A 14,813-nucleotide genomic window follows, 5' to 3' on the forward strand; every position below is an offset into this window, starting at 1 on the left:
TACAAAAATAACGAAAGTACAAATAATTTTTGTAACTGGTAAGTACCAAGAACTCATTATTTTAACCTATAACATGTCTTTTCGATTTTTAAAAAAATATCAATAATATAATGTATGGCATATTTAAAATGTTGTAGAAACCCAGCAAGAAATAGACAAGAAGCTTGCAGCATTACCTCGATTAGCCCCAACTCCAGCTAAATTTTTAGAGACAGATCAGGCAAGCGACAATGAGACAGTGCCTGATAATACTGCTGTAAAAAAAGTACTACTGCTCGTAAAAGTTTCCAGGTAAAAGATATAGTTATTTTGACTGCGTTGCATATGACAGTTCTTTTATGTCAATTTGAAACGAAAAGATAACAATTCCATTTCTTTCGAAGCCACTTTCATATATATCATGAAAGTCATTTCATCTGGAAGTTTATTAAAGTGATTTTCTGTTAAGGATAATTTTTTCTTTCTTTTAAATATATAAAATTAATCTGCATTTGATTTATCTGAAATTCTATGACTACAGCTGTTTCAAGAAAAAATGCAACGGAACCCAGCCCACACAGCAAAGTATAAACTCAATTGTTCATTTACCTTTATCGTTAAAAATCACTAATGCACTGAGTTCTATATTACAAGACTAACAAAAACCATTTTGAAAATCAACTTGCATTATTTCACAAATCCAACACATAACTTTTATTTCAAAATTTCTTAACCTTGAACATTATTTCATTGACTCAAAGCCATAATGAAGTGAATAACTGAAGTGCATGTAACTGCTTCCTGATTTCTGACAAATGTTTTGCTTGTAATAACAATATTTTTTTCTTGCTTTTTCCTGATTATATACCAGTTGCTTATTTCTATTTAAATTATTTCTGTAACTCAGTTTGCAATGAGATTTTATCAACCGCTGTATTAACTTCTCTCTTAGTTTATCTTGTGTATAAACTGTACGCATGATTACTTTTATGAATATAAACTCACTCATTCCAAATCATCTGTCACTCAGTTTCCTCATATCACTGTACCACATATATGTACTATGAATGATTGAATTTCATTTTAAATGCGTTTATGGATTCTATTTTGTGGCTTTATCAGTATTGGGCAAGTTCAAGCATTTAAAGTGTTCATGTAGCTGCAGAAATAATTATATGTATATATGTATGTATGTATGTATGTATGTGTATATATATATATATATATATATATATATATATATAATTTAAAAATATTCAGCACTATAAAATAATCATTTTATTTTCAAATTTGTATTAATAACTTGCCCAAATAATCTTTCAATTTTTTTTATTCAAGCAATCAAATGAAATGAAATAAGTAATAAATAGGAAAATACTGTTTTTTTAAATCCGTGTTTTTTATTTGATATAGGGAAAAACTTTTGAAGCTATCAGAATTTTTTTCTTTTTTAATTTAGTAGATGAAGAATGAAAATATATAATAAAATTCTTTTCCATAATTGAATTATCTTTGAACAATCTTTAAAATTTGTCAAAAAATGCGTCTATTACACCCTTAGTTTATTAATAACCATTTGAATTATTTGAAATGGCACATACATTTTTATAAAAATGTTTTATACTCATTTTGTCACAATTACATTTTTTAACAGGTAAAACATGCGTCATATTCCAAAATACTGGAAGAGAGAAAAAATGAGAAAGTACAAACGAGGAAGAGAGCAAAGGTCAGATTTCTAAACAAAATGTGGGATATTGTAGTAGTTTTCTAACTTTTGCAACCGCACGTGGGTCGGTAAATTTCGCGTACAGATTATGTTTTAAAATATACGTTTTAGCCATTGCAGATTTTTTTAATAAATATATACGGGTCATTTCACGTCAACTCAGCAAGTCAAAATTCTTTTTTTTTTTTTTTATTGCATAAACATGTTCCATTTCTACCAAAACGTACGCTCAAATTTTTTCAGATTTTTAAATTGAAAATCCAGGCTAGGGTAAGCACTTGAAAAATGGAATTTTCTCATTTTTTTTAAATGTCAATTTTCAACATTATTTTTACCCATGAAGGAGTGCTTTTAGGCAAAAAGTATAGAAGGCAAAGTTGTTTCATTTCCTTCAAAGATTACATTAAAATTTTTTAATATATATATTATATATATAGCTAGAAATAATGTATATACATACAGGGTGTTCCAGACCACCCGTACACCCCCTCTAGAATCCAAAATAATGGATTAATCAAAAACTGCTTCAGACAAAAGTTGCTGGGCTTCGAGGGGGACATATCCGTACGACCTTGGCTTTGACCTTGGAGGTCATTTCAAGGTCATTTCAAGGTCAACTTTGTTTTTTTAAATAGGAACCCCCATTTTTGACCCCGGATTCGGAAAGAGCGGGAAACTCAACATAATACCTTATCCAAACGTCGGATTTCGCGCTATGTGCGAATCCGGGGTCAAAAAGAGGGGTTTCCATTACAAAAAACACTTCGACCTTGAAATGACCTTCAAAATGAGGTTAAAGGTCAAAGGTTTTTGGTGCATTGGGTGGCCCACTCTATTCTGAACAAATTTTGTAGAGGTCATTTTTCGATATCTTGAAAATTAAAAAAACGCTTTTAGGCAGTTTTTCAAGCATTTGACCTTAAATCGACCTTCTCAAGGCCATGAAAAAAAATTTAAAAATACCGTTTTGGACGTAAAATTTCGCGCTCTTTCAGAATCCGGAGTCAAAAATGGGGGTTCCTATTTAAAAAAACAAAGTTGACCTTGAAATGACCTTGAACATGACCTCCAAGGTCAAAGCCAAGGTCGTACGGATATGTCCCCCTCGAAGCCCAGCAACTTTTGTCTGAAGCAGTTTTTGATTAATCCATTATTTTGGATTCTAGAGGGGGTGTACGGGTGGTCTGGAACACCCTGTATATTGAATGTTTTGACAGTTTTTTTTTCTATTCTGAGTCTACGGTTCGATTCCTCTTGAAAAATTACAAAAAAAATCCTACTCCGATGATGGCTATCCTCTGGCTATATATATTCTATATATATATTAATTCAGTCATTTTTTCTTTATTAATTTTTTTTTACTGGTTTAATAAAAAAATAACCCGGAAAAGTCTATACTACTATGATCTCGTACTTAAGAGCAATACAATCCCTAAAACTACTTTCAACCCTAAAATTTGCTGTCTACTTACCCTCAATGTCTAGGGGGTGCAAACCTTAAAAATAGAGATAGGTTAGTCAAAAACCAATTTGTGCTGAATATCAGCTACGCTCAGTACTTAACGATGAAGTATCATACGTATATGTTTATCTTTTTTAAATTTCTACAATATATTAAATTAAATAAATAACAAGTGTTTTCGGTAATTTATAATGACCATAAGTATTAGGATTTATTGGAATGTATTGAGAAGTACTGAATGTTATTAAAAAATATTGGAAAGATTAAAAATGATTGAAGCGTAATTAAAAGTTATTCAAAATTATGTCTTTAAATAATGTTAAAGCGTGCGCTGCTTTCAGTTAGAAAACGGTTACAACAATCCACATATTATATTCGCACATGTAAATCATGTATACATATATTTTAAAAAACTGCAGAGTGATTCTGACGACGGATATGATGATAATGAGATTATGCCTCCGAAAGTAATTCTTTTGAGTTCAAATACTCAAGTAGATGGAAGCAGCGAGCTTTCCGAAACTGATAATGAAGTCAAAAGGGCAAAGAGAAATTCTTCTTTAGTAGAGAGACCTGAATCTATGATTTCCATAACTGCTCGGAACAAAAGTAATGAACACGAAGAAAATGTGCCGGTAATCAATACTTTTTTCCTAATTAATATTATTCCTTATTTAAAGATAATAAAAGTTTAAAATCACATTTATTAGATTACCGTCAAACAGATATGTCCACAATCAAAACCCACTATGAAAGTAAGTTCCAAAAATTCAACATATTCTTTGATATCCAACAAGCAATGATCAATTTGTATTCGATAATTTTTCATTGGTTATAATGAAAATATTTTTGTTGTATAGAATTGTCAGGTTGTGATACCTAATGACGTATTAAAACTAAAAGATAAACAAATGGCTAAATTGAAAAAAGAGAACAAATCTTTAGAAAAAAAATACAAAAATTTGAAAGAAGAACAGAAGCAATTGAATGCCAATTACGAGGGTTTGCATACTGCACATTTGAAATTAATTGACAATGTTTGCCATGATGTCAACGAAATGAAAGGTACGTAAATTTCAAAGACAAACATTTTTATTGCAAAACTTATTTTCATATAAATTAAATATTGCTATTATTTTCGTCAAAACTTGTTATAAGTACTTTGGTAGTACTTTATAAAATTACTGACTATAGATAGTAACTTGTATGGACTATTACCTGAAAATAATAATGAAAAAATTTCAGCGTCAGGTCTTTGTGAACTGGATGTTCCACCATGGTGTTTTTTTTGGCGAATTCAGTAAGATTTATCCCTTTGTTAATTAGCTGACGATTATTACATTTATTTTTGGTTATGGTAATTTTAGCTACGATCGCATGGGTTTGGTGTGAACTTTTATTCCCTTTTCAATAATAATTCATTCATTGCCATATAGTAACTCTTAATTATTAAAAACTATCATGAATCGACTTCAACAACTTTGAAGTATCATGTATTGCCTTATAATTTCTCGTTTTATTTTTAGATTTGTAATTTTGGTTTCGTTTTTTTCTCCAATACTATTTTTTCATTTTTTTAATGTAGATTGTATTATTATGGAGTTTTCTTCAAACATTACTAAGTATATTCTATTGCGATTACTTGTATACTGGTGACGATTGAATATAAATTTTAATCGTTAAAAAGTATAAAACTTTATTAAAATTTATTAAAAGATATTAAAAAGTATCAATAGTGAAATAGTTATTCTAGATGCATATACTATAAAAAACCATCAATTTGCAAGTTTATAGTAAAGGTTGTGAATTAATTACGCGGTGAAAAAAAAGTATATATTGTTACTTATCTATATATATACATAGTTTGATTTAGCTATATTTAATTTTGCAACTTGATCTTCATATTAGTTAGATATTTATACTAAAAGACCGTAGGTTCTGATCGGCCACTACCATTGCTCGCGTATAAAAATGTTCAACTGTGATCAACAATAACTTGAAAACGGTGCGGCGAATTGATTTAAAATTTTGCACAGTCATTCATAATCATATTTACTCTGTATATGTGCAAAGTTTGAATCAATTCTACAATTTTTCATTTTGCTAGAGAGGTAAATAAATGGGATCTAGCTTCTACTTCTTCATCTCATTCACAAAAAGATGCTTTTCACCTGCTTTTCACAGAAATAGTATAAAACAAAAGTAAAATAATATAGTGCGCAGTAAAACTGCAAGTAAATTTTTTTCCGACCCGGTGATCGATGCGCTGAGAGTCAGCTTATTACACAAGCTGAAAATAATACGATGTGATTATCGGCGCGGAAGAAGATATATTTTATTCACATTAATTGTTTTCAACTGTAGAAAGTATATATTTGTATTACATATAACATTACATAGTAACATTACGTTTCCAATTAAACGATTTGGTTTTGCTGTTATGATATATAGCATTATTCTCACAAATCATTATGTACAAAAGTGTGTATTTTTCTTTTAATATAACTGAATTAGAAGTATTTTCATGTCGTAATATATCTTGTATTTTTATTTCAGTCCTCTTTGAACAGAAAAGTAAAATTGAAAGTTCTGGTAAAAGCATTGATCCTCTACTCAATGATTATCCAGTTGGATATTTTGTCAAGGGCAAAGGCGTATGTATATATTAATAAACACGAGATTTAAAATACTTATTAAGATGAGATCTGTAGGATGGGAATTACATATTTTTTACAGATACACTTGGGGCTTGGGGAATACATGGATGAAATCACGCATGCAAATTTAATATCCGATTCTATAAGCCCGAGCATGTTTGTCGGTAACATACTTCTCAGTACTTTTGGAAAGGAAGTCTTGATGGTCCCCTGCTAAAAATGTTCTATTAAAAGTTATTAAAAAAAACTAATTACTTTTAATCGTGAATTTGTATCCCACATAAGCCAATTGAAAAAAATAAGCCACGGAAGCAAAATAATTCAAAATGATTCGAATCGATAGAATTAATTAAGATTAAAGATTATTAAATTCAATAATGTTCAATAGCTTTCAATCTCAAATCTTTACATAAAATGAATTTTATTCAATGAAATCCAATGAATAATTATCGTTACGTTAAATTTATTTTAATCGCATATTTTGAAATACAGATTCACGATTAAAAATGATTTGAATTTCTGAACGATATTTAAATAATATTCAATATAATTTATCATGATTAAATTAATTTTTTTAAATAAACTTGGATGCTTTTTAGTATTTGGTGGACAGTGAATCATTTTTTATATTAAAACTAGCATGTACGCAATGGATTTTAATTCTTTTTAATAGAAAATAAGTAATATATTGATAATTTTTAATTAATTTAAAAAATTTTGAATATATTTAAATAAATTATTGAATTGCTTTTAATATGGATATTCATACGTACAGGAATTGCTTTTAATGACATTCAATCCCTTAAAAAAAATTCGAGTAGTTGATATCGAATCACTTTGAATATTCTACATGTATGTGCAGGCATATTTTTAAAAGAAATGAATCTCTTTTAATAAATTCAAATTAAAAATTAATTATTTATTAAAACACATTCATTGCAGTATTCAAAGCAATTCAATATAATTATATTGAATCGCTTTCAATACTGTTTTTACATAAATATTTTTTTATAGGAATTAATCATTTGTAATAAATTTCAATTCGGAAATAAATGGATTCCTTTTTATTATCAAATTATTTTAATTTGAACAAAGTAGAAACAATTACAATTATAAAATAAATACTTATAATGTAAGTATGCAAGTAGAATGTAAGTATTATCTGTTATACGTAATGTTTTTCAATAAATACTTCAATAAATAAGTTAAGGGTAACTCAATAGCATATATAAATTATATAAATAATGATGTACACTATAGTGAATAAATTATTAACATTTCTAAATTCAAACGACTTAATAAATAAAGAATAAAGATTATTAGAATAATCAGATGTTACTAATTATTCTAATCCTCAATATCACTTGAAGATTCCAACCAAGACTCATCAAATATATTTTCTGAGTTTAATTCTGTTTCAATGTCAGAATTCAGTTGTAATGGGTCGGTTCCGCCGGTTTCGTTATTCGTTGGTTCCTGTTCTTCAAAATCTTCAGACTTCCTTAAGTTTTTCTTATTTATCTTTGCCCTTTTTGGCTTTTTCATGTATGCTATTTTCTTTGTTGCATATTCGCGAAAACAGGCTATTTCTATGGTTCTATCATATTTCTTCGTTTGGGCTTTGGTCAATTTTGGTTCATAATATATTTCTAACCAATAGCCAAAATAATCTGAAACAAGAAATAAATCACAATTGTATTATTTTAATTGATATTGTTAAGTAATTGTAACATGTATTTTGCAAATATCATTGATTCAAATCTACCTTGACAAGCCAGCAGTTGTTTAGGATCCAACTTTTCTAATTTTTCAGCTTGGGGCAAGTCATTTTCGCCGTGCTCATTTTCATTTTCTTTATCTTGTTCTTTATTTTTCTTTATTTTGCCAATTCTTCTGTTGCTGACTCTACCTGTGAGACTACTTTTCATTAAAGTAGTGGGCCCAAATACTGCAACTAGGAGGTTTCCTACGAAAGTTGCAGGACTCAATGATGATACGACAGTATCATTAATACTGGCGGGCAAATATTTATTTTGACCCATATGAACCTGTACAAATTTATGATATTAATTAAAAATAATGGAGCAACAGTGTATACGAGGAAAATTTGGTGGAATAATTATACTCACACTACCATCCTGTTCAATAAATCCAATGGGTACACTTTTAAGTTTTGGGTCAACAATATTACTGCTGGAAGCACAAATTTTATTCTGTTGGTCCACCAATACTAGAAAATTATTAAGATAATTAATAACTGTTCATGTTACTAGAAAAACGAGTATGTAGCACACACAAATACACATATCTAAATTAATCACATTTAATTTAACTAAAAGGACACAAACACTTGCAACTACTACTAATCAGAAAACATAAATCATCAGCTATCACTCAATATAAAATGGTATAAGTCTTACAAAATTGCTGTATCAAGCGAACAGACTGGAAATTCCAGTATTTGCAAAAGGCCTTCAACTGAAATTTTGGCATCATTAGTTTTTAATACTTATCCTAGTATTATATGACGACTAATTTTAATGTAATATAACGGGACACAAGAAGCAAGCAAGCATTTTAAATTGTTATTCGTATTTTATACATTACCTCCAAGCTTCATAATATCATGACTAATGTTATCTTGTAGTTTAAGGTTTCTATCTCTCAACTCTTTGTTTTCCTGTTTAACTTCTTTGTAGTCATTTTTTAAATTCCGATACTTACGATCTACATTTCCAAGTTCCTGTTTTAATTCAGAAATCTGTTTTTCTTTTTTTTTCAATAAGTTATTTTGTTTGAGTGAGTCAAGGCAACGATTCTATGGATTAAAAAATATTGTTATTGTTTCATATAGAATCTGAAGTCATTGCATATAAAATATGATTAAGATCTATCAAAAGTACTTAAAAAGTTTTAAAAGCTATTAGAAATTATAGGAATATATCTATATTCATTGGAACTTACGTCGATAATTCTCGGTTTGCGTCCACCACTTTCTGGATGATTATCCTAAATCAATATTTAGATTTCAATATATACTGTCTATATTTATGTATTTTAAATTCAATTAAAAATATTCTTGCGCTGATACATGCCTTCTTTACTAAAGTGCTTGATTCACCAGTCAATTCATGCTTTTCATCATCCTCGTTAGTACCTACATTTTCATGACTTTCTTTTTCATCTAAAAAAGGTTCATGGGGCTCAACCTGTTTTTATAAATGTTGTTTTAATTTAATATACATATAAATGAATTTGCTTACGCGTACATAACGTGTTTACAGAACATTTTAAAAATACAAACAATTTTAAAAAATGATAAAAGTACATTAATAAATATACATTTTAATACATACTAGGTATATTTAATTCATATTTAATAACTCTATTTCAATGGAATTAGAAATATTATAAAGTTTACCTTCTTTTCAACGCTTCCTAATAGGGTATTTATATCTTCAAAACGTATTTTATCTTTTTCATGATCTCCTCCTGAGAAGGAATCAGTTTTGTTTTCAACTTGAGCAAAAGAAGAAGGCTGGCGACTCAATATCATGGCCGTTTCGTTTTTTTCTTGATTCAAATCCTACAATTTTTTATAAATATATAGGATATACGTATGTTAGCTTATACTTGTGTGTGTGTGTAGCAAAAACTTGGAATAGGCAGGTAATTATTAAAGATAAATAATTCATTATCTAACATTATACGCATGAATCATTTAATAAACTCTTATGATTATTAATACTTCTATATTAAAAATATTATAATATTTACCTTCTGTTCCAAAATTGGTTCATCAGTGACATCATGAGTTTCTTTTCCTTGATGGTCTTCTGCTGGAAAAGAATCATTCAAGTTACCTTGAAATTGAGAAGACGCAGTCTGGTGATCACTCAGTTTCACTGATTTGGTTTTTCGTTTATCACTTTGACCCTGCAATTTTTATAAATAATAAATGATTATTAAAGAGGTTAGTTATATTAATATTGACAAATATAACAAATTTAATAGAGCTGATGTAAGACATATATATGTGTGTGTGTATACCTGTAATTTTCTCTTTTGTAATTCCTTCTCTTCTTGCCTGGCTTTTAAGATTTTTGAATATTCTGATGATTGTTTCAGCTATTTCATGAAAGTACGTATAAAAATTAGAATACATGTAAAAGAATGAAAATGACTGAAAAATATAGAAGTAGAATGTAGAGATTGTAGAGTTAAACAACAAAAATTACATGCAAAATTACCAAAACAACATTTCAGTAGAAATGGGATTAAGTTTTGAAAAATTTTTTAACGAGTAGAAATATTTTTTTTATAGTATTCTTATATTATTTTTATAGCAGAGTATACTGGTCTAATCATATTCAAAATGTATTATCAAATTATAATTCACAATAGGTTTTTGTCGTATGTGCCTGCACACTCACTTAAATAAAAACTACTTATTGTACATAGTTTTGATTTAAATACCTTAAACATATTAGTACTCGACTTTTGAGAACTGGTAGATGCAATTGACCGAGCTGTTTCTTGGGTATCACTTTCCTCCGATGCTGAGACTAAATTCTTACACGATGGAATCCTTATAGTATCAATCTGTTTCTTCAAGTCATCTTTATTTTCTATAGGAAAACAATATTCAGATTATTGAACAAGCTGATAAATGTTTATAAAGTTTTCAGTAGAAAAAAATGATGTCTTAAACTCACCAGCTATACACAAAAGTTGAATCCTGGGTGAATTCTCTGGTAGTTTAGTAGGATCTTTCAATTTATATCTCTTAGTTTTGTCAAAAATGCATGATGAATCAGAAGTATAACGGCCAAGGATTTGATCTGTTTTAATTATATCCATTACACCTCTATTGACACCATCCAAATATTTTATGTAAGCTAGCTTAATATTCCTATTACTCTCCTTACTATCTGCCATATTGCTTTTGCAAATAATTTCGGAGATAAAGAGACACTTTGAATTTACTTTTGTAAAATTATAGCACCACACGCAGCAATGAAATTTTACTAATAGTAAAGTAGCGGAGCTGCCTCTTTTAATATATATAACGCGTTTTCACCACGCCGAACTAAATAAATACTTTATGCGAAAAACGCAATCACTTCATTCTTTATAAAAGCCACTTAAGACAAATAAAGCTAGAGCACGATCCAGCGGTGCACGTGGATCAGAATATAAAGATGTGAATCTAGTATATTCCGGAAGCCAGAAATTCAGAGCTACTATGCGCGTGCGCATGCGCCGAAACGTGGCCACTAGCCTTCGAATGCTTCGAGCATATACTACCTATACGACAGCTGCTTCACGGGCTCGATCAGCACGCATCATCGGCCAAATTAGAGAGAGATAGCACGAACAAGGCTATAGATGCTGTCTCTCTCACACTCTCACGTGATTGGCTACTCGCGCTTCCTACCCTAGTATTATAGTTGCAATTATGGAAAAAATTAGCAAATAAAATTTCAGATTTTTATTGAAGGTATACTTATATCATAAACGAATTATATAATAAGAGAAAAAAGATTTTAGAGGTTATATATATACTGCATTTTGTTAATAATGTTTTAGCTTAAAAATAATATATTCAATTTTTAGAAAATGCCAATTTATATATATATGCTTTCTTTTCACAACAAATATCTTTTTTCTTTTCACAACTAGTCTTAAATAAATTTTCTAGTTAATAAGACAGCCTTATATATAGTAGTACTAATAAATTCACAGTTAGTTAAATATAAAATGCAATTTATTTTCACCAAGTCAATATATCAAGAGAAAACTTCGCACATTTACGCTCGACCGGCTTTCACGACCTCTGCGCTAGCCAACGGCCACTTTTCTCCTAGTTCATATATTGAGGTACATCAAAAATACGATGGAGAGTTCAAACAGTAATAGTAGTGATGAAGAGCAAGTACAACCAAAGAGGTACAATTTGCCTATGCAAATGGGTCTTAAACAAAGTGGTGTCTGCCGTAAAACTCGAAAGAGATGGGAGCTTCGAATAGCAGAAAGCAAAAGTAAATCATATTACGTTTTTACATATTTTTTTTACAAATTCAATCATGTGCATTTTGTCAAAATTGAATTTGTTTCAAGAATCAAACATTCATTTAATTTGATATGTATTACTGATGAATTAATTTCAGTTTCTCTCAATTTCTTATTTAAAAACAAATCATTGCGAATTATTTAATCGATAATTAATAATAAAAAAACTGGAATTTCAGTAAGTTTTGTGCTAAATTTCAAGAAGAAAAGCGAGCGATATTTAGATAAAAATTATTATAGAATCTTTTCCTGCTCCATACGAAAGTTTAGCTTTGAATAAATAAAGTAAAAGAGACAAGACAATAAAAATATTAAACGAAAAATTATTTTAATAAATTATTGTAAAGTAATTTTGTTGTATTCAATTATACATAAATTAATAATTTGTCGAAAATGTACTTATATATAAATATTAATGAACATTAAATGAAACGAATGAGGTCGAGCGCGCGTGTTATCTCTAGTTTCGAAATAAATATTAAAATGTTTATACTTTGAAGGTGTCCTGGGAGAAAAAATAAAGCAGTGTTTTTTTGCATATACTCTCCTAAGCCTAGAGAATAATATACATAGCGTATATTTTATTATAATTTCAGCCTGCTTACATGGTTTAAAAATGGGAAAAATAATATATATATATATATTAGATTCGTGATTATTGTTTATAATAAGCCAAAAATTCAGTTCAAGTATGAAAAAACTTCTAAAAATACATTTGTTTCTCAACATTATAAGAATTACTTAACGTTAAGATTTATTTAATAAATATTATTCTCGACATTTAGAGATTCTAGTAAATATCCATTGAGAACAACACGATGCAATTATAGCAGCACCTTAATTATTCCGGGTTGGAGCACACGGAATCAATGCTCATACTTCTCTATGACCGGTCAATTAATATCTGGTACTTTACTTTTCTATCAATCCATGAATCCTAAATCATTCATCTTAGGCTTATCAAAAAACGTTTATAATAATGAACTTTTTATAATTTTTAATAGCTCACGACAATTCTTAAAATCTTTCAATACTTTTTAACTGCTTTTAATAGATTTCAATCATATTATATAAGCGTAAATATCGTCGAATAAGCGTCGATTTACTTTCATAAGTATGGTATTATTACTTAATGATGCCTTTATAAATTGCTGTGATAGGATTCAAGGCAACAGCTTCAACACTACAAAGTCCTAAAAAATCTTCAAGCTCTTCGTCAGAACATGATCATCTTACTCAAGAAGAAAGTAGTCGTATTTATGCAAAGAACGCTGATGAAATTAACCAGGTTACTGAAGAACAACTTTCAACAAACAGAAATAGTCCCCGACCTGACGAGTATGTAGCAGCTCCTTCTGAAGACGAAGACGGCGACGAGAATTGTAGTTTTCAGAATTACTCTTTATATAATGATGAAATTCAGTCTGAAATGGACGAAAGTGAAAGTGATGATGACATTTTTACAAATCAGACAATAGACGTTTTTGATCAAACTATGTTTTATGAATCCAATTTAAAAGTACGCGATGTAATTACAATGATAACGGCACTATCACTAGATTTAAAACTATCAGATGTAGGAAAAATAAAATTAGGTAAATTCACAAAAGTTCTTGCTGGTAAAAAGTTTGATGATCTAAATCTCTCCAAACACATGATGAACAAATGTTTCTCATCGCAAGATGAACATGTTACTTACAATTTTTACTGCAGTAAATGTACGGCTGTGAAACTTTATTCTGTTAAAGCTAGTGAAAAATGTAGAAACAAAGAAATCGTTTGTCACAATTGCAGAGCCAAAATTAAAATAACATCAAGGTCATCAAATTACTTTTTACGCGTAGACCTAAAATATCAAATACGACTATTATTAACTGATCCTGTTATAATAGATGATATCTTAAGTAATGTACAAACTAGAAATCCCAATAGCCATTGGCCCAAAGGTGTAAATGCTGGGTCCATTCATACAAATATAATAGCTGATTCAAGTGATTTTGAGATTATGCTAACCGTTAATATGAATACAGATGGAGCACCACTAACTAAGAGCGGTAAAAGAGGATTTTGGCCTGTACAAATTATATTAAATGATTTATCTCCAAAACTCCGATTTCGAAATGTATTACAAAGTGGTCTGCTATTGACAGAAACGGAACCACGCAGTAATTTACTTGATATATATCTTTCTGAAGTGTATGTCAATCAAATGAATGAGTTGTATACTGAGGGCATAGCAATATCGTATAAAGGAAACGAAATCTTGTTTAAATTTTGTACCCACGCATGTCCCGTAGACTCCGTTTGTCATCCTATCGTTCAGAACAGAATTCAATTTAATGGTTATTACGGTTGTAGCTGGGGATATCAGCTTGGAGAGTACATTACTAGCGTACGTGGTGTACGTTATCCTGTAAATCAAACTGAGATCGAAAGAACTAACGATAGTCACGAAAAAGACGTCCTATCAGTTTCTGAATCAGGCAAAGTAACTAACGGAGTGAAAGGTGCATCTGTTATGACACAATTACCTCATTTTGATATGGTATGGTCTTTTCCGTATGAGTATTTACATGCGTTATGCCTTGGAAGTGCTCTTCAAATTTGGAATGAGTGGAAAAATAGCGATTCGCTATTTCAATTAAGCAAGAAACATGTAGATTTTATTGAACAAAGGTTTTTGCACATAACGCTTATTCAAGAAATTCACAGACTGCCGAGAAGTGGTATAATCAAAGGATCTGCTAAACCTAAGGCCTCTGAAATCAAATCGTGGCTTTTGTATTTTAGTTTACCATGCTTACATAATGTTTTGCCTGAAGAAGCTTTAAAGCACTACAGCTTACTAGTAAATAGTGCTTTCACTGCACTAAAACCTGCGCAAACTGAGAGAGAACTTGAAAAATGTGATGAT

The 14,813-nt window shown here is 29.5% G+C and overlaps 1 protein-coding gene across 1 annotated transcript; it reads right to left on the reverse strand.

Moving 5' to 3' along the window:
• Positions 1-7,042: 7,042 nt before the first annotated feature.
• On the reverse strand, positions 7,043-11,090 carry LOC131675326 (DNA ligase 1-like). The gene is made up of 11 exons (XM_058954261.1): positions 10,543-11,090; positions 10,304-10,455; positions 9,878-9,955; positions 9,605-9,763; positions 9,249-9,413; positions 8,923-9,036; positions 8,792-8,836; positions 8,435-8,645; positions 7,957-8,057; positions 7,593-7,875; positions 7,043-7,497 (listed from the first exon to the last, which is right to left on the reverse strand). The coding sequence occupies exons 1-11, from the start codon at positions 10,763-10,765 to the stop codon at positions 7,175-7,177; spliced, it is 1,854 nt and encodes a 617-aa protein (XP_058810244.1). The 5' UTR covers positions 10,766-11,090; the 3' UTR covers positions 7,043-7,174.
• Between the last annotated feature and the right edge of the window lie 3,723 nt (positions 11,091-14,813).

This window comes from Phymastichus coffea, unplaced genomic scaffold (genome assembly GCF_024137745.1).
Source record: "Phymastichus coffea isolate CEN01 unplaced genomic scaffold, Cenicafe_Pcof_1.1 PCOF00019, whole genome shotgun sequence".
In the NCBI taxonomy this organism is placed as follows: Eukaryota; Metazoa; Arthropoda; class Insecta; order Hymenoptera; family Eulophidae; genus Phymastichus; species Phymastichus coffea.

Bases quoted from the DNA above. Each gene is read 5' to 3' on its own strand.
- LOC131675326 (XM_058954261.1), bottom strand. From the start codon at position 10,765: ATGGCAGATAGTAAGGAGAGTAATAGGAATATTAAGCTAGCTTACATA. The intron at 9,956-10,303 runs GTATTTAAATCA...TTCATGAAATAG, and splicing joins CGAGTACTAATATGTTTAAG to CTGAAACAATCATCAGAATA. The intron at 8,837-8,922 runs GCATGTATCAGC...ATATTGATTTAG, and splicing joins CAAGCACTTTAGTAAAGAAG to GATAATCATCCAGAAAGTGG.